Genomic DNA, 26,839 nt, shown 5'->3' on the forward strand with positions numbered 1-26,839 from the left:
AAAGTGACAGTTACTCTTCAATTAATCCGTCATATAGGCTCATTTAATGTATCCAAATTAAGGTTTTTCATTATATCTTTGCATATATTTTATTTTTGATATGAAGATGGTTACTGTCGCAGCCATTTTGAAAAAGAAGTCTTTCGAGTTCAGAAAGGTAGAGGTGGGGTAATGCAATTTGGGGCAAAACTGCCATGAGCCTAATTGAAAAGGACATGACAAGTATTATTTTAAATGACAAAGTATAATTTGTGACAACAATGGCCGAGTGTGTGAATCATTTTTGAACCCATCACAGGCTGCCTGGTGTAAGTACTCCTACAACATATTTACAAAAAAAAAGGAATATCTTAAAATTAATGGAAATGGACCATTGACTAAATATGTTTAATTAAAATGTACAACAGTCTGTTGAAAGCTTTGCATTTGCTTATGGCAATCGAGGTGACATTTAACCTACTAAAATGATCCATGTGGTTGAAGCGACCTCTAGTGCTAGCAGGGTTATTCTTTCACGTACCCTGTTAAGAGCTACATTACCCAGAATGCCTTGTGAATTGAGGATGGCTATTAATTTGCCTGGAAAAAAATGCGATTCCTGTGTCTGTTTCACACCGTATTCAAAACTCATAAATACATCTATTAGCAGGCAATTACCAATGGATATTGAAACCTTGGACCTCACTAGGGAACAAACAGATGTTTTCAAGCTCACTTAATAATCCAGATGGGGATATTTATAGTCAGCTAAAATGCGTGTGTCGGGTCCTCAGCCTCTGGTGTCATTGGTGAATGACCGAAGATGTCTCACAGCAGGTTGTTTGCCAGGCTGCTTTGTAAGTATTTTACTAAATTATAGTTTTTAATCACTTGGAATGTTTGACAGTTTAGTTTCTGTCACATATGTATACTCATTGGTGTTGTGCTACATAAGCAGAGCTTTGCAGGCTCGCTTAATCGTTCACTGGCTAGAAAAGCTTCCCTTGGTTTGCTGTCAGTGAGCTTCCAGGCTAGTTAGCCACATTAGCCTACCAACCGTCCAATGTTGTAGTATCTCGTAACAGTTAGTTAGCCAGCCAGCTAACTAGCTAGCTTTTGCTAACGTCCAACTGAAATGTAACTTTACCCAGAGCTGCCTGCTCCCAGGCCAGAGCAAGTATTGATCTGTGACCTTCCATGTCCTCTCGACTAAACGTAGGTCCATGTTCTCTGTTCAAGTTGTTTTTGTTAGAGTAACTTAACGTTAGCTCATGTTATTTGTCAATGATCTGCAGCATACGTGGTTAACGTTACAGCTTTGAGCATTTTTGTAGATATCTGACACCTTAGTTGGCTGTATAGGATGCATTGGCAAGCTACAGTTCTTGCTAGATTATTATGATATAGCCGTGATTTAGCAGCTGTGACATTGTTGGGACGTTGAGCTAAAGTGGCTAACTGAACTTTGTAACGTTACAGTGTCAGTTGTCTCTGGACAGAAGACCAAAGTTCATTGTCAGTGAGCCCAGTTAGAAGCTTTCATCTTACTGTCAGTTGTATTATATGTAGGGACGCACTATTTTTCTACTGAGATAATATGTTTTAAAATACATGCAGGTACTTTTTGAGGGTTACAAGCTTCTGTTATGATTGCCCATATTTAATGTGTTAAGGTTACTTTGTTGAGCTTTGAATAAAGAGTCACCGGTAGTCATCAGAGTTATTTCTATCTTCTTATGCCTTATTTTACTTTTTCGTTTGTTACTAGCAGGCATCTCTTGTTTGAAGCCTTTTTCTTACAGGGTTGTACCCACTCACATGTGATAGGTCGAATTTATTTGCTCATGGTTTCAGCACATCTGTGTGTCAGACTAGTGCACTGAAGAGAGGCAATCAGATTTAGTGTAGCGTTCATTTAGGTCATAGTGTCATATCATCTGTTTAAGGAGTGAAACATGAATGCAATCAACAAGTTGTTTTTCAAGTATTTGTTGATTAAGTGGTTTACAAACTGTCAGAAAGTACTGTTAAAAGGCCAGTGCAAGTTCCCAGCACCCTGAATGACATTTGAGAATCTGTGTTAAAAAAATGTGGCCTTTTGTGTAAAATAATACATAAAATTACAATCCTGGTCTGTACCATTGTCTTTGGTGCCATCTTTGGCGATGAGCAGTATTTGCAGGCATGTTATTGGATCTTACTTTCGAGAGGTCCTCACAATGTTGTCACAGTTGTTGTTGCATGTTGGTAATACTGCAAATGTAAGCGTTTTCATCAGCGGGCCGTAGGCTCAATCACCATCGTGCTAATCACCTCGGCGATAGATAGTGAATTAAAAGTGTAACTCCAGTTTTTGTTTTTTTTTAAACTGGACCCTATTTTCCCATGTTTTTGTGTCTTAACTGACTAATTTGGGAATATTCAGGGAGAACGGGAGAGTTATGGAAAGGACTCTAGGGAGAAATAAAAGTTTTTCTTACCTACACTTTCTGTTTGTTCTTGTGTCATGTGACTTGTTGTCGGATGACAATGGAAAGAGTTGGAGAGAGGAGTGTTGTGTTTTAGTCGCTTGGAGTTGGTATGAGTATAACATGTGGATGACAGTTATTTAAATTAAGAACTTCAGGATTATTACTTTAAACCATTAATGGTTCATCAAAACGTTTTTTCGATTAATTTTCTTATGTTTAATCATTGGAAATTGATCAACTATTATTTTCAGTTAGTAAAACATACATGCGAATAAAAGCAACTTTTGCTATGATTTAATACCTATGAAATATTCAACCAGTCACTATGTCTATAGTATTCATAATGAGGTTGTGTAGCATGTTGCTAGTGTTACCTGTAGGGTAAGGTTGTTCATAACAACTGTGCTCTTTGTCTTGTCATTTGTCTCACAGTAGAATACAACTTGACAGAGCCTCTTCACTTGCACTTTGACCTTAATTGCTTCTTACTACAGTGTGTATATATAAACCTGATTAAGCTGTCTGCAGCTGCTTAAAACAGAGTTAATAGGAGCTGTGGGACTGAACTATACAGTAAATGCATCAATCTGCAGAGCTTCATAATCTAAATATTGCAGAGCTGGATGATTCTTTGTTTGTCCCAATGACCGTCTGGTCTTTTAATTCAATGTCAGTTGTATTAGATGTAGTGAAGCACTTTTATTCCACTTTCAAAATATGTATTTAAACACATGCAGTTACCCTGCAATTTTCGCTGACGGTACACGAAATGTGCTGATACATCCTTGAAATCGATGGCATTATTATACATTTCCTTCTGTAGTTGACACCATAACAGCCACACAGCACAAGCATAAATAACAAATATTAATAGAACATCTTGGAAAACTATGGGGCGTCTTTTCAGGTCGTCTTTTATTCACAAGGTTAGCTGTGTGAGCCCCTTGTCCTTGAGCGGAACACTGGAAGAAAAATGCCCCCATTGTGCAGGCCAGCACCTCGCTCCGCCACCAGCGGTGTGTGTGTGTGTGTGTGTGTGTGTGTGTGTGTGTGTGTGTGTGTGTGTGTGTGTGTGTGTGTGTGTGTGTGTGTGTGTGTGTGTGTGTGTGTGTGTGTGTGTGTGTGTGTGTGTGTGTGTGGGTGAGGAATTTTAAGTTTTAAAGCATTCCTAGTGCTGGATATTATGTGTCGCAGTGTGTTTAGGAAGTGTTAAACCAAAGAGTGTGGTAATTGAATGTATATTGAGTGTCTGTGATGGGGGTTTGAGGAATGTCAGAAGGTGTAAATCTGCAGGGGAAGAAGGTAGTTGACGGAGGTGTCTGCCCAGGACAATGGGTCAGGATCCAAGGGGCAGCTTATCAGATTTCAGCCAATCGTGGAGCAGATCGATAGGCTGAGGAATGTGACTCTTGGGAGACAAAGAACTGTAAATCCCAGGAGAGAGTCAGACCTTCTCTGGACCATGATGCAGATATACGTATCAGTCTCGTGGCCTGGACAGGGCCTCAGAATCAGACCTCCTCCTGACCATGATGCAGACATGCCTCGTGGCCCGGATGGGGCCTCACTTTCATGAAATGTATATGTTTGTTTTGTTATTAATAGTGTAATTCAGTTTGTAATTGTATAGCTTCTGTTTGTTATTAAATATCTTTTGATTTGATTGTAAATCGGAACCAGCTGGTCATTTGATACGACTCTGTTGACGAAAAGTACAGCAGAGAGCGTGAGCTGCGGCCTTCCATAGCGAGAGAGGTAGAATCCTGTGTGTGTGTGTGTGTGTGTGTGTGTGTGTGTGTGTGTGTGTGTGTGTGTGTGTGTGTGTGTGTGTGTGTGTGTGTGTGTGTGTGAGAGAGAGAGAGAATAGGTGAATAAGAGGAAAGATTGTAAAGCGTTTTGTTCGTTAAAGTAGAAAGGCACCGTATAAATGCAGTCCATTTACCATGTACACTGAAGAAAAGCTGGCATTGTAAGTCAACAACAATAAAAGATGATTGCAGAAGCAAAGAGATTATTCTAAAGTCTTGGAGGAAAAGTGAATCGACCATTATTATTTTAACATTTTTTTTTCTTTCTTTGTTTAATTTTTTCACCTCCAAGCCATTATTATATGACCGCTTATCTTTGTCTTTGCACACGCATAACAGTACAGTTGTAGATCTCTGCAGGGATGGTGTGTTTTGTTGATTTCTTTTGCTCTGGTACCCTTGACAGCAAGCCATCACGTTACCACCACGAAGCTAAAGGCGGGTTTGTGTTTGTCATGATGAGGTTTTGTAGTCTCTTTCAGCCTCTTATTAGCAATCGCTTTTTTTAAGACACGCAAAAGCTTCAAAATTCACCAGTGGGATAGTTAGTGACGGATTTCATATAGTAGAACAAAACCTTAAAATCTCTTTAAATTTGTTTTAACTACAGACCCTTTTTTTAAATGATCTAACCAAAAAACTCACAAAATACGTTGATTTACAAGGAAACTGGAAGTGCAGAAATAAAGAAACTAAATACTCATTCCTGTAGCACTCTATAGCCCTCCTTTTCAGTGAACACATGGATAGGAATTTATCATTTTGTAAGATTTTGATGATTTATATTTACATGTGTTTATACATATTTATGTATATGGGTATTTGTATATTTATGTTTTTTTTTTTAATTTATTCATTTTTTCCTCTTTCTCCATCCAGTGCAGCAGAGTGGAGTCAGGCACTGTTATACTGGATCCAGACCGAACCTCTACATCACCAAGAACACTAAGGTCATCTGCCAAGGCTTCACGGGGAAGCAGGTTTGTACGGCAACAATCACCTTACTACGTACACACAAACACACACTCACTAACACACACTCTGTCTCTTAGGTTAGTGATTCTCAACTGGTGGGTCGCGGACCCGTTTTCAGTGGGTTTTGTCTGGGGAAAAAATAAATAAAATCTTGTGCTTTTATTTTGAAGGGGATTTTTTTATGCAGCAGAGTTATTCACACTCCTTAACAGTATTTGGCTTTAATGCCTTGTAATGCTAATAGACACCCATTTCACAGTATAGAAGAACACCCACAAAGTTTGTTTTCATGCTAATTGAGCGAAACGCAAGTATGACATCGACTACATGAGATATGGATTTTCTTACATTGAGGACAAAAGAGGACAAAAACCTCAGTGTGTTTTGTGCAGCGAGGTTCTGACACAAAAAAGCATGAAGCCGTCAAAACTGAAGCGGCATTTGTTGAATCAATCCGCAGCGGATAGACTGAAAACAATACCTCTGTGAAATGACACTATAAGTAGGTGAATTGAAGACATGTCGGATGACATCAAACAGCAGACCACAGCTTGATAAATGATAATTTTACATTAGAAATGGACGAATGAGACATAACAAACAAAGCAGTTTTACTCGTTTACGTGAAACGTGTGGGACGGGGACTGACAGGAACAATTTCTCTGCACAAGAGAGCTCCCTACTTCTACGACTGCAGAGGACATTTTCAGCTCAGGTTCAAACTGCACCATCTTTTATTTAAATATATTTGAGAAGTTGAAAATTTGGGTTGCGGCTTGTCATTAAGGGGTGATGGTGGGTCCCGCAGCCAGACCAATTGAGAACCACTGTCTTCTCTGAGAGAACAACTATACACTGTGCACTTTTTTTTTTATTCTTAAATGTTTTTTTATAAACCATTTTGTGTAAACAAAAAGGCTTTGATACACAGAGAGGAGAGTTTATTTCCATTACTTGTTAATATTTTTACAGTTGATGTCCACTTTGATAAACATGTTGAGTTAACTAAATTATATATGTTTTGTCAATGCAAGTCAAGTTTATTTAATCTATATATAACAGCACAAGTTTGTCTGTTTTTTAAAATGTGTACAATTAGTGGTATTAGTAGAACTATGATGGAGAAACAACTGAATTATAGAACAAGGTCCATTTAAGTGAAATATTTCAGTTATAAAAAGTTTTCATAAAATTACTGAAGTATAATTCAGAGTTTCAGGCAGTAAAAGTGTAAATGTTTCTGGAGGACAGCAAGGCTGGTTCTGAGCACAGAATTAGTATTATTATTTTATTTGCAGTATTATTCATGATAATATATAAAATAGGTTATTTCTGCTAGTTTTTGAGAAATTGATTTTTACTTAGACCTCAGTTTTGTTTCACCCATGTGGCTTTCCTCAGTCACTGTGTTAGTCTATGATAATAACTTCCAGTTATTTTTCAATAGCATGAAAATTCTCAGGTGGTTCACTTTGAACCATGCTCAGTCGAGGAGAATACAAATCTTGGCAAGTGTGCTCAACAAGCCAGAAATGTGGACTTTATAGATTTATATTCCCCTCTCTGTCCTCATGCACATACCATTTTTCATCTTCCATTTTCTCTTCAACATAATAAAAGGTTGTTAAATATAGTTCCAGTGAACACTCCGGGTAATTAGAAAGGGATGAGAAATGAAGCAAGTGCTATTGAGTGCACATTGTCGAGTCTTTCTGGCTTGATAAGCAAGCAAGTTTGCAAATTTAGTGTCTCAACATTAGCGATAATAATGACTGGCAAAAACCGCAAAGTTAGCACAAGGTGAACGAGTACATTACAATTTGGGGAAAAGATGCTGATTCATAGCTTCTAATTCCTCTTAATAGGCTAGTAATCATTTTTACATGAGGATCATTTATTTACACATGTGGTTATGACCCGTGGTGACTTTATCTACATTGTTTCAGTAACTTTTAACCGACTACAGACGTATATGAGAAAATGAATTTACACTGCCTCGATTAACTCATTATCTGGAAAGTTACAACTCGGATTCACTCACAAGATTTTACCTCCTAAAATACAATGTACTCCCTTTGGTTTTCGTTGGTGCTTTATCTTGTTTATTTTCATTTCAATGCCTGATGGTGATATTTGTACCAGACACAGAACACTATGAACTGCAATTAATAACAATTGAGATCATCAGCATCAGTGTCCCTCTCTTTATCTACAGTACATATATTAAACTCTTTACATCCAGTTTCCACATATTCCACTTATTCATTCTGTATCCGCTTGTTATTGTAGCTCTATGATTACAAAGGGGGACATATGTAACCCTAAACTGCATTTTGAAGCTAAAAGCTTAGATCCTCCTAAATGCTGCACACTGTTCCTTTTTTAAAGCTAATCTTTTTGGAATAAATTAAAATTTCACAACATCTGTCCTGCATCTTTTTATAGGCATGGACACATTCATTGTGTCTGTGGTTGATTCCTTCCATTGGTGCTTACTGCCACTCCACATTTCTATGGTCTTTACCTCCATACTGCCACCAGATGCAAGTTAGACTTTGTGTTAGTAATGACAATTAAATTCAAATTTTCTTTGAGGATCATCTGAGGTTAAGACAAATTAGAAAAACATCTTAATGTGTTTGTTTGGTTTGAAGCTAATGCATCGATTTCATGAATGTCCGTAATAAAATATTTCAACTGTGGCAGCGCATGACAGTTACCCAATAGCCCACATGGAAGTGACAGTATGTGAAATAATCTTTCTTGGGAGATATTTTACAGTCGATGTTGGAGAATATCCAAAGCCGCTTTTTAAATTTGTTTTTCGAATATTCTGCGAAGTGATCATTATTTATCTGCCGAGAACATTTTGTTTTCCTCTCATCGAATATATATATATATATATATATATATATATATATATATATATATATATATATATATATATATATATATATATTACCAGTAGCCTCACTTCTATATCCTTCCCTTTACTCAGTGGCTCAGATGATTAATCCTGGATGGCAGCATATTCCCTCCATCCTCTCTGTCTGTGATGATATCTCAAGGTTGGCGCTACAGAAAGCGGCTTGTACCCCACTTCATTACACACTCATAACTCCTCCTCTTTCCTCGCAGGGAACATTTCACAGTCAGCAGTCTCTTGACTATGGCTCCCGGTTAGTTGGAGGCGTTTCCCCCGGCAAGGGTGGTAAGACGCATCTCGGCCTGCCAGTCTTCAACTCAGTCAAGGAGGTATGTATGACTCCTTATCAGTCTGTTGTCCTCTTTTCACATCTGTTGGAAACATATTGAAGCTGAAATATGTGATATGGATCTGACGGATTTCCTGTAATATCCTGCGAGGGACTGTGAAGCTTTTTGCAGATGCATTTAAAGAAACATTAGGTGGCACTATTTCATAACTTTTAGAATTTCCATTTTGAATGCACCACCGATACCTTTTTTATTCCTTGCCTCAGGCAAAGGAGGGCACAGGGGCAGATGCCACTGTGATTTATGTACCTCCTCCGTTCGCGGCAGCGGCCATCATTGAGGCCATTGATGCCGAGATCCCCTTGGTGGTGTGCATCACTGAGGGCATCCCCCAGCAGGACATGGTCAGAGTCAAACATAAGCTCCTGCGCCAGGGTGCCACCCGCCTCATAGGCCCCAACTGCCCCGGAGTCATCAACGTAAGTGCTCACACACACGCACACACACGCACACTAATGCATGTGCTTTTTCTTATGCCGGTGCCGGTAATTGCCACGGTAGGAGGCATTATGTCTTCAGATTGTCTGTCCATACGTCCCTCTCTCGTTACCGCAATAGCTCCGTAATGCTTGGAGGGAATTTCATTACATCTGCCACAAACACCCACTTGGACTCGAGGATGAACTGATTAGAATGACAAAACATGTTTTTGGCCAAAACTCATGAAGTCATGTGCTACATATGACAATTTCAAGCAAATGTCTAAAAGGATCAAATGATGAAGTGACATTGATGAAAACTGCAACTTGACTGCGGAGGCAAATAACCGATAATTGTAGTTAATTATTGATTTTTGGTTGTGGCTAAGAGAGCCAGGAGTACAATGTTCCTCTCAGGGATCCAGTAGTCATTAAGATTTAATGCATTCATATTCTGTTATCTTTTCAACAGTGAATTTAAGGCAACTAGAACCTTTTTAAAGGAGCACAATTTATTTATACTACTGTTTTTTTTGTTTCTGTGTTGTTGGTAATAAACAATATTAGTTATTTGGGTTAAATAGCTCAGCTTTTCCTGATTTGATAGATTGGCAAACTTTGCACTTTGATAAAGAAAACTAGAAGTTAAGTAGTTATCCTCACTTATGGGAATCTTCTCATTGAATATCCGCTGACTTAGTTCTGATTTATTTAAAGTGAGTTTATGGTGTATTAAAAAAAAAGCTTGATAATAGAAGACTGTGTTCCATGGAGAAAAGCTTTTCTACTGGAAAGACAAGTTTGGGGAACTGACAATACAACATTACCAGTGATACAGTATTTAGTAGTGGTTGTTAAAAACGGTCATATATGTGTATGTCAAAGTATATATTCTTTTAATTAAAAATTTAAAATGTAACTTTTCTGCAGCCTGGAGAATGCAAGATTGGGATCATGCCAGGTCACATTCACAAGAAGGGAAGAATTGGTGAGATTTCCTAACTTTTTAGTTTGAAATTCATGAAATCACACTTAAAGTTCTTTGTTTAGATCTTGAATCATTTAAATTGGACATGGGAATACGAGTTACTTCTAAAAGCTTAGTTATTTCATTGAATTATAGTTGCTCAATGAAACGACTGACGGTTCTCCAACTTCAGTCTTTAAATGACTGACGTGTGATGGAACAGAACAGAAAAAGAAAGTTCTTCACATTGATACCTTTCATTCCAAATGAAACACTGTACTTGAATTGTAGATTGAGCTTCTGCTGTTGACAGCTTGATAAGCAGTGTGTGCTGCTGTTAACCAGTGAACCTTCACAGGAAGTCTGTTTTTATAGTAAATCACCTGTCATCATTCCCAAAGCACAGACGGAACAGCTGTTACAGAGCTGACATCTCTTTTGTTTTTGCTGTCATGATGAAACGATTCAGTCAGTGTTGGACAGAAAATGACAACTTCATTATATTTCATTTTATTACACTTGATTGGAGCAGTGTTTTTAGTTGGTAATTTTAAATTAATAAATAAAAAATTTAAAAAACTATGTCTTTCAGGCATTGTGTCGAGATCGGGCACCCTGACGTACGAAGCTGTGCATCAGACTACACAAGTCGGCCTGGGCCAGTCACTCTGCATTGGTAGGTACCACTGACCTGTGCCATGTAGAATGTATATTTAGCACACTGTAACACAGCTCCTAGTTTTATATCCGGACCATATTAAAACAGGCAGTTAACTGGGACTGAAAGATCAAATTGATCCTGATACAGTGTATTGCTTTATGGGTTGTTGGAAGAAAATTTGAATAGTGTGTAGACGGGACGGTCACTTTATGCCAGGCACTCATCACATGCCTTCATCTACTTTGAGCCTCTGTGAATGAATCCCTGAGTTTTAAGACATAATAAGGCGGCTGTTGTGATGTTTCTATACTTTCGTCTTTAATAATTTTACTACAGGAGATAAAAATTATATTTTACTGGACTTCTTAGAAATAAGATGGTGAATCTACTAAATTCACATTGCACTAAAACTCATCAGATTCTGATTCATTCCAGTGAATAGCAACGCTTTGCGTTGAAAAAGCATTTACCAACTTTTTGATCATTGCTTAAAATATTCCTGTGAGATCTGAACATCACAGTCGCTGCCATCTTTTAAAGGGCACCATTGAGAATGAACAGAACGCTCCATGGGCTCAGATGCATGTGGAAACTGTCAACTTGCACATTTCTTTGTCCTTAAAATCTTGAAGAAGATGCGTTTCATCTCCTGTGGTTCTCTGTCACATTATCACACGATACAAAGAGGTTCAAAGCGGAAAGACCTTGCGATAAAGTATTCCATGAATACCCTTAAAAAGCGGAGCCATTCAGAGAGCGTGGATTTCATAAATGCTTTTTAGCCGTCTCCTGTCTTTTAAATCATGATCCTTTTGACAAATTTGTATTACCTGAACCTAGATACATACTTGTGACTTGCAGATAATACAGTCATTACTGCAATATCAGAGTACAGATGTGGAACTTTCCATCACCTACTCATCATGTTATTACCTCACTTTTCTTCCCGACAATTGTTTCTGTAATTTACTGACTTCTACTGGGGTTTAGTGTCACGTTCAGTTTTATAGCGCAAGCTGAAGCTGAGACATTATATAAAACAATGTTTGTTACGGTCTTGATGTCAAAGAATTACTTCACAAATGAAATGTATTCACTGATCAATCTTGTGTTCCTCCTTACTGTCATTCTCAGTGAAATGATCAGTTGAGGGGCCCCTGAACGTCTGTTGTTGATGCAGCTCTACGTACTGGAACTGTCAGCCGATCTGTTTTAATTCCATCAGACCCTCTAGACTTACTGTAATAACACCATTATACCGAGCACGTTTACTTCTTGGCAACACAGCGTGTATGAAGATGAACTAGACAAATTCCTTTGGCAAATGTAGTGCCCACAGGAAAATCCATATTAGAGGGCTTGCTGGATGCCGAAATTAACTGAAAAACAACTTGGCTTCATTATTATTTAGACATTTTAATTACGGAGCGTCGTCTAGCCAGACTTCATAAAAACCAGTGCTGCAACCATATTAAATATTGTAGAGTTCATTAAGGAGGTTTATTGGTGGTTCTGTTAGTGATTTCTTAAGTCTGAGCAGGACCTTGGGACTGCAGCAAATTACAGTTGGTACAATATTTAATGTCAATGTCATCTTTGTTACAGGTAATGTGCTTCTCTTTGATTGTTATTCATGTCCTTTTTTTTTTTTTTTTTTTTTTTGTGTTGCCAGGTTTTTTCATAGAAGAATATAAATCTAGGTGATTTATCCCAGAAGGTTTGCCCATGCTTTTATAGATGCTGGTGTAATTTGTTGTGGGAATTATTATTGAAAATGATAATTGGACCATTGTGATTTGAAAAAGCGTCACTCGTCATGATTCTTGGAACAGAAAGGTGTCGTCAAACTCTCATGCAGAGATAAATTGGGATCGTTACAAGATGAAACAAAAGTTTAGTGACTCTGAAGTAACACTGAAAAATTCTGCTCCTATAACCTCAGTCCAGTTTTCCATTATTTCGGAAGAAAGTGTTGCTTATCTACACTTCCTATAATATGTTGTTGTGTTAGAGACCCACTGTATCACAGCTATATTCAATCTTTTTATATAAACAAAGGGGTTGCTTGAAGTGGCAAACCTACAGAGAATTCTTCTCCTCACCTCTGTGAAGCGTTTCTTTCAGCTTATTGGTTTGGATTTTTGGCCGGTAACTTCACTGTTTTTATTCTCGCTCACTGCTCTAATAGAGTAGTTTAACAGCTGGTACACAATAAAAAAAGCTCTACAAACCCACTGGAAACTACCTGTTCGGCACCAATCGTCAGACAGACAAAATTAGCGGTTTGCTATTCTTCCATTGGATTGGATCTTACATTGGATTGGATTGTGTAGAAAATAAGCTCTGAGGCAAACATTTTTGATTTATTGTTTATGATACTTGCACATTTTGTTCAGCAAGATAATCTCAACAAATGATCACCAATATTAAAATTTTCAAAGTGTGAATACAGTCGTCAGAGTTAACGCTAGACTATGTGCGAACTACACCACGGTTGCCCGAGTGCGAGTAAACACAACAAGGCTGAGAAGTTGACATGATGACATTGTATAGAACAAAATCTCTTTCGTTTGTGTTAACCACAGACCTTACATTACATTACAGTCATTTAGCAGACGCTTTTATCCAAAGCGACTTACAATTCAGATTCTATCATACAGGAGCAATGTTTGAGGTTAAGTGTCTTGCTAAAGGACACATTGACATGCAACTAGTGGAGCCGAACCTCCGATCCTCTGATTGAAGGACGGCTCTGCTCCCCACTTGGCCACAGTCGCCCCTTATTTCAGGCATCTAACCAAAACTTTACATGAAGGAACCGGAAGTTCAAAAATGCCGACTCATTGAGGGATTTTAGGACTCATTCGTGCAGCACTCTATTTAGAAGGTAAAAAAAAAAGAAGTTATTATTATACATTATTAAAGTAAAACAATTCAGGCATTGCCAAATGGATTGGGCAACCCCAGTGAAGAACTGTGAATAATTTAAGTTCTGATTATCAGAGCATATTAACAGAAAGCTAGGTTCCATCTGCTTCTTAAAAAGCAAATGTGATCCCTTAAATATTCACAGGAAGTATCCTTACAGGTTCTTCATCAAACAACAAGTGTTTGCTTTGTCTCCTGCAAGGTATTGGCGGGGATCCATTCAATGGTACAAACTTCATAGATTGTCTGGAGGTGTTCCTGCAGGATCCCAAGACGGAGGGCATCATCCTTATTGGAGAGATTGGAGGCAATGCTGAGGAGAATGCAGCGGAGTACCTCAAACAGCACAACTCTGTGAGGAAATAACACACTGGACACGTATTATTTTACCTCACTCGCCTTGCAATATAGTCTGCTACAAACAGCGCTTCACCTCTGCAGATGCATCTGTTCCAACGTAACATGTTCTGAATTACATCTTAGTTATGCCTTTTCAAATCTCTCCGCTGTAGTGAACACTGGGAACCATCATATGTCTAGATCAAAGTGTCCTTGCTTTTTGATCACAGCCTCAGGCTGTCTCTCACTTTCCTGTGTGTATGTGTGTGTGAGATAAAGATAAAGTGACAGATGGGATGTAGGTATGATGTTCTAGAAACCCGCTTTGTTAAAGAGCAGTGAACCCTTTCTGATAAACAGCAGCAGGGTGATAATTAGCTTATGTGACTAAGTGGTTGCAAACTTGGAATTGACATTTTTCAACTTCACCAGGCCTGTACGTCGCATTTTGCTCCCCGCAGATGATAATCTGTTAACTTTGTCAGTGTATTTGTTTGTTTCTGTGCATGTGCGAGCTCTTACGGTGCTCTTGAGCTGAGAAATGGATTTGATTTGCCCTTGGCTGCTCTAATGCATGCAAATCCCCCCGCTGACGTCTCGGGAGCATAACTTCTCTCACTCAACAAATAAAGCCGAGTGGTGACAGCAAGGGACAGTTCAAATGAAACATGTGCATGAAAAAGGCCAGCAGAGCATGGGATTAAGCTGCAGATCTTGCATTCAAGGTTAGTTGTGAAGAACATCGTACATGTAAAAATGTACTTCATCGTAGAGAAGAGCAGAAGGTAGTATGGCGGCGTTGTTTTGAATTAGCGTCTTTTGACATTTGAATTAGCATCATCAATACAGTAACCTAGGGCTGCCCTCATATGTTTTCTTTTTTAAATTATTATAATTATTAATGTGAAGGACAGTATGGCTGGAAAGAAGCAGCAGGTGAGCTCATTGAAAATATGAAATACTACAAAATAGTGAAGACTTTATGCTCTCTGATAATCAAGAAGATTTAGTAATTCAGAAGCATATTTGGAAGATCCAGTACATACAACAGATCTTTATTGATCCGTTTTATATTTATAGCCTAAAATAAGTCAAAATGTAGAAAGAATTTGGTCAATATTATCAAAATTGATAACTACATTGTTGAAGAACAATGTCATTCCAGCCCCTGGACACTTTGAATCTTAAATGTTTCAAACTTATCAAACATTCTTCTTAGGTATTATTTATTAGAGTTTAACCCTCAAAAAGTCAGATAATCTGCTTCATCAGCAGCAAAGTTGCCTCCAGACTTTTAAATACATCTCAGATGTGTGAAGCAATTAAAAATAGGGTTTGTTGAAGGCTATTTCCACTATTAGGGTGAACAATGAACCAATCAGAGCTTTGTGGAATTGTGAAGTAATTTTCCTTCAAAGCTAAATGGCCACTTGACTACATCCATAAAGAATAGATAAAAACGTAGCCATTAGAGCTGCAGCTGTACAAACTGTAATTATTAGAAATAACTTGACTCAGCGGAATGTTTGACCTTCATTAAAAACGTTAACTGAACATGAAATCAATGGGATGGATACATCATTCATCAATCAAAATAAACAAGAAATGAGCTAATGTGAACTGAGTGAATGAAGACAAACACATTCAGTCTGATTATCAGGCCACATCTTTAGATTTTAGTTTAAATATTGCTAAATCCTGATTGGTCCTCGGGAGTACATGACCCGGAGAGCTCAGACACTACAGCAAAGACCGAATCATCTTGTGTGAAATATACTTAACTTTGGCGTTCACACCATTAATCATAGAAAGAAGTTAACGGAGAAAACGAAACGCTGCGTTTCATATCAACCTGACAAATTCTGCCACATTAAGAACAGACTGCTCAGCAAATTAAGGCCCAGTGTCGTGATTGATTCGTGTCATGCAACATTAAATATATTGAACTCCCATTTGAGGAAGACACCAAAAAAGTGAAGAAGTATCGATTTCCTTCCTCCGTCAGTGTTCCAGTTAAGTTACTGCAGACGGTTTATCTACCGATGTCTTAATTCTGTAAAGATTCAAGAAAACAAGCTTATATTTCCCAGAAGGCTCTGCTGTCAGATTTTATGATGCGGGGCATATTTCAAGGTTCAGTCTTAATCAATGTCTGCGACGCTTGCCAACATAATAAGGTCTTAAAAGTCACCTGAATCAAAGGTCTTCCTATCATTGCCAGAGCTTCACAGGCGTTCTGAAGTCAGAAATAGGTTTTGCTCGGAATATCCATATTGCAATTTACTTCATGCATATCAAGTAGGTCTTGAGTAGTTGGCACCTTAGCTAGAGGTTTACTGATTTTTTTTTCTTCTATTTCAGCCTATTTTTTTTATTTATTTTTTTGTCCGTCCTGTCTCCAGTGAGCTTAGTTAAACTCCTTGTAACTCTGTGGAATAAACACTGAGAATTGACTCATGTTGTATTCTGGAGGAAGGCTGTAAAGTGTCGATGAGCTCCATGTGTGCATGCACATACCAGTTTTATTCATGCCTACCTGTCATGTTTATAGAGACGGATAATTGTCTCCGTCTGGCTTTTTAAGTTCGAGTACGATTTGTCACCTTGGTGCAGTGCTGTTAAGGAAAAAAAAAAAAAAAAACGAGATGGGGGAACTACCCTGTTGGTCTCATAATTAAGGTAATCTATCTGAACCGCTAACAGTGGAAGACAAAAGACGGGTAAAGTGAATGATAGTGTAACTCCCCTCCCTGTATGCATTGCTGGTACTTCAAAGGGAGGCAGGGATTAATAGAGTAATTAAACCTCTTTCGTTTGAGGTAGATTTAAGACTCGATTCACACAAGGGTGGTTTGTTTATTCACAACGTGATTTGACTTTTGAATACCGTGTGGGGGTTTCAGTGCTAATTTGTTTTGTGCTTACATTTTTTTTTCAACACATAGAACAGATGCTTGAAACACATTTAGAGCACTTTAAAGTGATATTCCCCTCTCTTCATTTCTGTATTAGATGTGCAAGTGTTAATGTCTCATTAGCAGCGCATTTCTATCCAAGGCCCTCAACATTTCCCTGGCTGATAAATGTCCCGCTACTATTAATTATTAAAAGTCATCTCCAGTGTATATTAGCAAGACTGCCATCTTGTTCCTGCCAGTGACGGGTCTGAATTTGGGGCAGAAGTGGTGGGCGTCTTTTGAAGGAACTTTGCTGCTGTGTGTGTGTGTGTGTGTGTGTGTGTGTGTGTGTGTGTGCGTGTGCGTGCGCGCTTCGAGAAAGCCGTCCCTTACAATTATGTTGTTATTCCTAAGTATGAAATATTAGCTGCTGTACGCACGCACGCACACACTCACTGTGTCCCTCTTGCTGATGATGTTATTGCTGAAGATGAAATATTGGCTCTCTTCACCTTGGAAGTGATCTTAACTGTTGAATGTAACATCAATCAATGAGCAAGCAGCATGGACGGGCGCTGAGCTAATCAGTGCCTTCATGACTAATTACCATCTCAGAAATGAGATGATATGAAATGGCAGGAGCCTGAGCCCCTCTCTGGTCATACACCAACCAATGCAATTAAATGGCTTGATTGACCCTTTGTTTTAATAATGCAGGCTGAAACAGAGACGGCTGGTTAGACAAGCCTGTTATTATCTGTAATGGGAGGACACGGGGTGTTTAATTTCTAATGAATGAATAAAATGCAGGTGCAGAAAGCTAATTCTCTCTATTTTTATACAACCCTCTCCCCCCGTTTTTGCTTCTTTCCTTCCTCCTAATCCACTTTGTGGCTCTGCTAACTGCACTCACATCCTCACACCTTCCCTTGAGCTTATTCTACTTTTTGTTTTTTTTGTCAATTTTAACCTCATTTTACGCTTCTTTTTTTCTCTCTCTTCTATGTTCAGGGTGCTAATTCAAAGCCCGTGGTGTCCTTCATCGCGGGTCTAACTGCTCCTCCCGGCCGTAGGATGGGCCACGCTGGGGCCATCATCGCTGGCGGAAAGGGAGGAGCCAAAGAGAAGATCGCAGCCCTCCAGTCAGCTGGAGTTGTTGTCAGCATGTCCCCTGCCCAGCTGGGCAGCACCATTTTCAAGGTGAGTCCATTGTTCCAGCAGGATAGTTGTGTTTACAGAGGCTTGAGGAACAGAAATCATGAACAGCGATGGTTGAATATAATGTAATAGTACATGTACTTAGGTACTGTACATGATCTTTACTGAAGTATTTTCATTTTATGCTACTTTGTGCTTCTACTCCACTACATTTTCGAGGGAACCCCACTACAATTATCTGACAGCTGTATGGCATTTCTTGTTACTTTGCAGATTAAGATTTGACATAAATGTATGATCAGTATATAAATATTACATATTTGCAAAAAGTGTTAAGTAAAAGAATTGTAAGTAGATACAAAAAGCTCTGCCTCAACCGCCTGCAGTGTTAACATTGTGCTTACATGATAGTAGTAATAATTCAATGATATAAATTACATAATACTACAATTTGATAGGGGCAATTTTGCTTGATTACATTTATTTCAGTTACTTAAGTATGTTTTGCTGATAATATTACATACTTAAACTTAAGTGAGATGTTGAAAGCAGTACTTTTAAGTGTAATGGAGTACTTTTCTGTTGTGGAATTACTTTTAACGTAACTAACATTATGTTACAGACTTCTATGCCTGAACAATAAGAATTCTTCATTCTCACCATCACATACATGCACTTTAAAAATGCTCACACGTCTAAGTCAATCTCATCTCTTTTGGATTTCACTCGCACCTCTTTTCTTAACCTTGGCTTCAGTCTTCCTCTTCCATTTCTGTCTGTAGTGTTGCTCTCAAATTCATTCATGGGAGATTTAAAGAATTGAAAACATACAGGAAAAATATTTTAGAGCTTAATAACAAATATACAAAATCATATATAAACAAACTAAATACTCAAAGTCACGTTTTCATTATGAAGGTTATTCCAAGCAAGCTAATTAGAGTTCCCGTTAGTTAATCATATTGTAAAAGCGCTGTCGTTATACTCGTGATTCTGGTCACTTGTAGCGCCATCTTTCAATGCTGAGCAGATACAAATGTGAGAAGGTTTACTGTGAACAAGAATTTAAATGTTGTCTTCTGGGAGTAGCAAGGTTTCAGATTGAACTTTTAATATGCCGTAAAGAGAGGCGGAAGAGAAGGGCAGAAATTAATAAACGCATGTTGACAGTGGCTGAATTGGCCCCACTGCCTCTTTATTTCAATTTATCTCTAGGGAAGCACTGTTAACAAGATGTATAAAAAGTGAAAGCATGTATTACACCCATTCATCATCTTATACTTTCATTACCACTGCTGGCACTACTGCACGCAGATATAGATTTACACACGTTTTTCCCCTCAAAGTTTAATTCATAATCATTGCGTGTAATGATGAAAAACGTGCGACGCGGTTGCTCATTTTGCTGCACATTGTGTTCATACGTCTCTGTTAATTTCATTGACCGCTGTAATCGAAGCAATAGGAGCGAGTCAGCATCATTTTTCGGATGTGGGCTGAAACGATGACAACCCCCTGATCTCAGGTGCTCGGGGTGGTGGAGATAATTCACTCACCTGCTCGAGTGATGAAAACATGAATCAGAGGTTTATCAATCATGCATACAGCTACAGTGGATGGTTTTTAATAAAACACATAGTAAGCAGATCAAAATGACCTCCGTTTTCTAGACCGTACATTCATTCGAATGTTCATTCGATCGTTTGTCAAGTGGCTGTACGACATGCTCATCCTTAATAATTGCTGCAGTACAGCAAGCTCATGCATCATCAAATGTGTATTTTGAGGAATTTCCAATAAACCAAGACCAGCCAGTGATGGGGCTCTTACTTCTGAGTGGTATTTCATCAAATTGACCGAACTCTGCAGAAGATGCTTTTGTCCTCAAAGTTGCATAAGCACATTTTCGCACACTATTCATCATAATAATAATTAAAGATACACATTGCCAACTCAGTTAGTGTAAGCAGGATGCAGAAAGCTAGTACGCCTCTGTTGAAGCTGTAAGATTTTCTCTTCTAGCCATTTGACAAAATAATACTTTTGCCTCAGATCTTGTTTAGTTTTTAGTGTTTAATCCACACCTGGTAGATGGGTACATAGGAAATGAAACCTTCAGAAAGACATTTTGAATTTGCTCTGTCAGCACGGATCAGAAACGCAACGTATCCGGCCTGGACATCGAGCAAATTGAAATGCAAAATAAGTGATTTTTTTTTTAACAAGAAAAGTAACACGATAAAAAAATGAAGGGGGGAAAGATCAGTCAACAGACCAGTTAATCTCTCACATCTAAACCAGAAATGTCTGCATAACCTTAAAAGGTTTAAAGTTTCAGCTTTCATCTATATTCTGTGCGTCTTGATATGTTGATGATGTTGCTTTTCTCACGTATCAATGCTGTTATTATGAAGGTGTTTGTGATTTATCTCACATTTGGATTAGTTGTTGCAGCCTGTGACTCTACTCTAAATTGTATGTTTCACAGAGATCCTTTACTCAAACTGTATTTTTTTTAACAAGCTCAGAGCCGACATTGTGCAGAATTTTACTACTTCTTTTGCACATTTTCTCTTTGTCCACCTTTCATATTTCAATTTTAGCATCATTAATGTTTTCCAACAAAGCCCTGCCTCAAATACAGTGAGAAAAGCAAGGACAAAAACACAACTCTATCAGGTGAAATAAACAAAATATATTACGTCTTCATGTAGGACATGACATCCTGCTTTATCTAGCCAGACAATATGATTTCAGGACCATTGACAATGAAAATGGCAAATAGTATAGCAACCCTTTTATATATGCAGTGCTAGGAGTGATATCCAAAGGATTTTTTTGTGCAACTGGTGCATGGACAAGATATCAAAAATCTTTTATTTAATTCATAGGCACGGTAGAATAATTCTGACCTTTTTTACTCCTTTACATACTATCTGAAACCCCTAATTGCAGCAGCAGATAGTATTATCATATCCTGCTCAATATTCAGAGAGAAGATCTTGCATGCACGTGTTCAGATGTGTGCAAACAAACAGAACCAGAACACATTTAATCTCGAGATCTAGTTTGTGTAATAAATTCAAAAGTTGAAGGCAGCTCACACAGACTGTACTTATGATGCCCGGGCCCCTCGTACATCTGGCCCTAGGTGTGTTAAAGCAGTCGTCACTGCTAGCTTGTAAATGTCAGGCTTTTCTTTCACGTAATGTTTTTCTCCGCTCTCCTCAGTTTTTATTCAGATGTTTTCACCTGTCCCTTTTGAGTGGCAACCTCTACTTTCCTCATTTACCCCCCCCCTCCTCCTGACTTGTCAGGTGTCTGAGTGTGTCTCGCACAAAAAGTCTGTTTGTTTTTTTCCCTCTCTGTCACAAACAACTCTGCTTTTACCTTGGTGCTATGATTCTTGTCTTGTACTGTTGAGTTACTGCCTGCTACCTTGGACCAGCAAAGCATCTGTCTGCTTATGTCACGAATACCCTCCTCCTCTTCCTCCTGTTTTGTCACTCTTTCCATCACATTACTCCTTTTTTTGTTTTGTTTTCTCCTCTTATTTCCTCTACAGATTTGTCCCTATTAATAATAATGTAACCCTCCCTCTTTTACCTCACATCATCTGTAAAGCAAGAATCTCCCCTCCACCCACAGTGTCTTGTCATTTATTTCCCCCTTCCCAAAAAGTCGAGATTAGAGAGGCCACGGTTGCCATTTCAGAAACGTGAAAATCTTTCCTCCTGAAGGTGGCAGTAGACCTTCATGTATCCAGAAGCCTCAGAGGAATGGCCCAACATGTGCAGGAGTGCTTGTGTGTTCTGCAGACCTGATAAATGACATTTGAATTAAGTTACTTTCCCCCTGTGGAATGGGAAAAATTCTTGGGGAGCGACATATTCTATCATCCTACGGATATTCCCCAAATTGAATATGTAAATAGCTACATCCTTTTTAATGGCTAACATAATGCTTTCCCATTTGTAGTCGCATGGTTGGACTGTGCTGATGAACGCGGCAATTGTAACCTCACGTAACTCAGATTTTTTTGCAGATGTGTAGCCTCCATCAATAAAAGGAAGTGAGCTGTTTTCAGTGTTGACAACTGGAACTTACTGACACGTACGACACTACATGATATGCGCTCTCCAGGAAAAAAAGAAACAATGGGCTCTCCAGAGCTCCAACCGCCTCTGTTTGCCCACCACAACAGCAGATCTGATGCACCGGATCAAAACAGAGGCTGTGTGAATTTTGCATGAATAAATCATTTACTTCTATCCCACTTCATCTCACTTGATGCCTCCTTTCTTTCTTTCTTTCTCTTGTCCATCTCCTGTAGGAGTTTGAGAAGAGGAAGATGTTGTAAATTGTGCGGGGAAAGCAACCAACCTTTTTACCCCCTGCCCTGAAATTGAGATGGAACAGCCTGATTCTGGTGGTGGATATGCCCGACAGCATCCGTGAACCCTGATTATCTCAAGTACAATGCCCACATGCAGTGTTTATATTGTAATTTCTGCCATGAACTTGTACCTTGCACATAAGAAAAGAATAAAACATAGTGTTCTAATGGTATCCTAAAGAACTCGTTGTATACACTGTCAAAGCTTTATAGATGTGTTTTCCTCCTCCACACAATGTAGACAGCCGAAGGAGGGTAACCTTGGCGATCTGTTTCGTTCTGTTATACTCCTGCTTGTAAGACCGTCACTCATTTCACTGGCTGTCCACCTGAATAAGAAACATTTCTCATATCATTTCCCTGCTGTGTCGTTTCTATCCTTTCATACGGCTCATTTGTGAAACAGATGTGGTCTTGATTACTGAATGAGCTCGTCTGTTTTGAAGTAACTTGACATTTGTGAGGGAACACAAGGGGATACAACAGGTGGCCCTTCAGTTATGTAAAGAGTCAGTTACTATGTGAGGAGGTGAGATGAAGGTGCTATAGATCTTATTTTTAAGATTGAAAAGAAAAGTCACTTGTAAAATCCTTGCATTTAGTTCTAGTCATGCCTATAACAAGACTACACTATTAATGAAGAGCAGAAAACAATAGATTATTGAGTCTATCGAAAGCTTAATTGAGATTCTATTGAAACGAAGACAACGTTTGTGACCTTTGTCACTCAAATCCATGCTGTTGACTGCAAGCCATCTTCTCGGTGCTGATCTGTGACGGCTGCACAGTCCAAAATGGGAGCTGTTGTGTCTTATTAGCTGTGATGCACCATTCATTTTAGTTAACCTCCTCTGAGGATTTAACCGCTCCACAAAAGAGGAAGAGTTTGCAGTTATGAGACAGGAGTTGATGTGAAACTGTGAACCTATGGTCCCTTTAGCTGACTATCTCGTAAAGCAACAATTTTATTCCCTTTAATCCCGATAACCCTTCATTGAATCAAATGATGCTCAATCCTGAGAACAAAATGCCAGGGAGGCGTTAACATAATCAATAGTTGCAGTGCTGCTATTGTTAGTTGCATAATTCAACAATATGGTATCATTTTCATTTAGTGTATTTTATTTAAGCTTCACAGCTATAACACAAAGTTTACAGTAGGTATTGTTCTGAACACTTGTTTTATTCTCATGTAGAGAAAAAGAAACGGGAAACTAACGGGTAAAATGACTACTGACATCTCAGTTTGTAAACATGCAGCCTGTGTGAATATTCAGAGCAACATTTCAGGTTGGCCTCTAATTAAGACACATCATCTTTAGATTAACACCTCGTTACTGTACACAAGGTGAAATACGACTGAGTGGAGGGAAATGAAAGGGAAAGATAAGGTTACAGTTGGTTCTGCTCCTACTGAATCTTTTTAAATTAACAGACTAGGAATAAAAGTGTGTAATGAAGCATATAATAACCTACACTGGACATCTCTACAGCCTATTCTTATCTGTTCCACTGCAGTCAGCCAAGGCAGATTATACTGTGTACACATTGTTAACAATTACTTCTTAATCTGCATTAGCGAATTAACATAATGACTGACAGTGGAACAGAAAGCTTATTTGTTTAGAGGCTCAGAAGTTCCTCCTCCGACTGAAGTTTCCAAGCTGTACTGTGCTTTACTTCGACTCATAAGATGTAAAGCAGGCCAAAGTTTGCCTTCTGGTGGTGTTTAGCTGCTGTTTTCTGACTCTAACTTTAGTGCAACTAATTGCAGGTCCATAATGAAACTTTTAACTGTGTTGCCAAACTTGTCCTGAAAATGAAGTGTTTTCATTGGTTGTGATGGTACATTACATTACGGTCATTTAGCAGACGCTTTTATCCAAAGCAACTTACAATTCAGTATCTACAGGGTGAAAAAGAAAAGGACGTTGTTTGAAGTATAGCAACATGTGAAGCCAGCCACAAAAGTGATTATTTCTGTAATTTCATCCAACCACGAGCCACACAAATCAAGACATTTTAAGATTAATTTTTTAGCTGAAGATTATACATTAACTGTGTAATTATCTCGTTATTGTTAATCACTTCTCAAAAATATAAAAAAAATGTCTTACTGCGTGCCAGAGTAGGTGATACTTCATCTACTTAAATCAAATTATCACAAATTTACAGATGGCGGTTATTAGCCAAAATGTTGTTAAAATGTAGCACTTGATGTATTAAAGTTTGGAAATAGCATACAGTATATGATGAATGGACTGCTACGAATATGCTGTCCCTATTCAATGCCTAATGATAGCATTAGTGACAAAGTGACAAAATTAAGTATTCTCAAAAAAGTCAGCATGTCTGCGCTGAGGGACACTGTTTTCCCACAATGCATGTGAAAAATCCTTAGGAACACCTGGAAACAAAAATCAAAGGTGTTAACTGACGGTGGCAAAAACAGTAAACTATGGAAATCAATGTATATCACATAGTGAGTAGAATTATAAATATTAATATAAAATACGATGACATGCTAGTATTTAACTCAAGACGGTTGTGTGATTGCTGAGTTGGTCTTATGAGGGTTACAAAATGTTTTATTATATCTACTAAATATGAGCATAATATGTTAACTTATAATAAATTGACTTGCTGAAATAAAGTATCCTTTATTTTCTTTGCCTTTAAAGGCAGTTTTGTATTATCAACCACCAAGTAAGATAAATACCTAAAATTACAACTTCAATGAAAAACGCTGTTTACAAGTTGGAAATGAGTAATTATGGTATCTCAATTTATGACATGAACGTGGCAACAAGGTTGATTGAGATTAAATTATTTAAAACTAGAATTAGGAAGACAAAGCGTGTCAAAACTTAGGCTTCAGTATATTGCACAAAGTACAAGAGGAATGTTTGATTGCATGGAAGACCAATAGAAAATGTGAGATCAAGATCACTGCTTTAAAAGGTTATGTGTCACGAACCTAATACCACCAAATACTTACTAGTATCTGATACTAGTGTCCACGTTAAAAAAGAATACAGTTTGTCATTGTGATAGACCTTTCAAGGTTTGTAAATTAAATTGGTAATATACAGGATTCAAAGACGGCAGCAAACAACTATTTGTAAAGATATTGCGTAGTAGTTTCTTCTTGAGTAGATAATTAAGTTGCCTTCTCTCTGTGTATGTATGTGTTAGTTCAGTGTTGTTGACTGTGTAGTTGCTGTGGCTGCTTCGATCAACATGTTGATGTTCAAGTTTGCTTTTCTAAAATCAGCGTTGCGTGTTGTTGTGCTGTGTAAAAACTGTGAAAAGCAACCTGAAAATGAGTGTGAAAAGTTAATAACTATTAGATAAAATGATCATAGCCATTTAAATTAAAGTAAAAAAAAGAGAGATGCAGCATTTAGTATGATGTATTTATAAAGACCGATTTTCAGCGCCCCCCAATTCTAGCCATGTTTACATTCTATACATATTGCATTAGAAAAGCTGGTTGTAAATGGCAAAAGTCAATAAAACTTCCTCAATAGAGAAAAAAGCGTTTTCATACTCGCTTGGGGCAGTTTTCGCCTTTGTTGAAAGAAAGCTAAATGGATTCTGGAAACACCTTTGCTGAATAAATTCTGACATAGTGAAGTTTCTGCTGTTGTCTTCCTTGATATTCCCATAACGTGCAAATGCTTGTCTTCATCTCTGGACAGCATGAAACATGGCCAATAGTAGCTGACATGAAAGAACAATTCAAACTTGCCCTATTGAAACAAATTAGTGAAGACCTCTCGAAGATGACTGGATGGCAAAGGTGAGTTGTTTTGTTTCCAGTTTGCAACATTTCATGGTTTGCATCGCTACTAACTGATTCTCAGCGTCCCTGTGTGAGTCTCTGTTATGCCCCACTGGTTAGCTCTGGGCCATCACTCTGCACTGCTTTCATTCAGCGGTTACTGCTGATGAAGCCGTCCCAACCCACGGCGTCGTCGTGGAAGATTAGCGCCTGCCACCCACCCTCCGGTTCCCCCTCAGGTAAACACTGCTAGCTGTGTCAGCACTGTTGCTGTTATTTGAACTTCTAGCCGCCGGCTCAGCCATCGCCATGTTGAGAGCTGTGTGGAGGCAACAGATATGCTCTGAATCTCGTAGAGAACCTTGAAGTGCGCTCAGCTTTAAGACATGTTTGTTCACATTGAGTTCATTCATTCAAACCTTTATTTTAGCTCCAAAAATTGAAGCTGAGTTATCAACTTAAAAAAAACAACTATATTACCTTCATCATATGACATATCTTTAGCATTTAGGAACAGTGGGCTGCTGTTAAGCACTCGGGGAGCAACCTGGGTTCAGTGTGTTGCTCAAGGACACTTGACACATGGTCAGTAGGAGTCGGTTGGTGAATCGCTAACCTTGTGGTTAAAGGGCAACCCGCTCTACCCACTGATCCAAAGCCAGACATTATTACATAAGTCTACAGATACACATGAAATTTGACCTTTGCATTTAATCTATTTTAGCATCTTAGTGTGCAGTAGGGTGCTGTGAAGTGCCCGGGGAGCAACTTGGTGTCGCAG

The 26,839-nt window shown here is 38.4% G+C and overlaps 1 protein-coding gene across 1 annotated transcript; it reads left to right on the forward strand.

The window, feature by feature from the left end:
• The first annotated feature begins 762 nt into the window (after positions 1 to 762).
• Positions 763 to 22,631, forward strand: suclg1 (succinate-CoA ligase GDP/ADP-forming subunit alph). The gene is made up of 9 exons (XM_068726880.1): positions 763 to 836; positions 5,138 to 5,238; positions 8,372 to 8,488; positions 8,716 to 8,928; positions 9,859 to 9,916; positions 10,488 to 10,571; positions 13,687 to 13,838; positions 17,732 to 17,920; positions 22,212 to 22,631. Exons 1-9 carry the CDS (start codon positions 803 to 805, stop codon positions 22,236 to 22,238), a joined length of 975 nt encoding a protein of 324 aa, XP_068582981.1. The 5' UTR covers positions 763 to 802; the 3' UTR covers positions 22,239 to 22,631.
• The last annotated feature ends 4,208 nt before the right edge of the window (positions 22,632 to 26,839 follow it).

Source organism: Cebidichthys violaceus, unplaced genomic scaffold, assembly GCF_023349555.1.
Source record: "Cebidichthys violaceus isolate CVI_PGR_0920_01 unplaced genomic scaffold, fCebVio1.0.p SCAF_4, whole genome shotgun sequence".
Lineage (NCBI taxonomy): Eukaryota > Metazoa > Chordata > Actinopteri > Perciformes > Stichaeidae > Cebidichthys > Cebidichthys violaceus.

What these genes read in the sequence shown, in the direction of transcription:
- suclg1 (XM_068726880.1), top strand. Translation starts at nt 803, where the DNA reads ATGTCTCACAGCAGGTTGTTTGCCAGGCTGCTTT. An exon ending in AAGGCTTCACGGGGAAGCAG is followed by an intron (nt 5,239 to 8,371) that starts GTTTGTACGGCA and finishes CTTTCCTCGCAG; the next exon opens with GGAACATTTCACAGTCAGCA. An exon ending in GGGCCAGTCACTCTGCATTG is followed by an intron (nt 10,572 to 13,686) that starts GTAGGTACCACT and finishes GTCTCCTGCAAG; the next exon opens with GTATTGGCGGGGATCCATTC.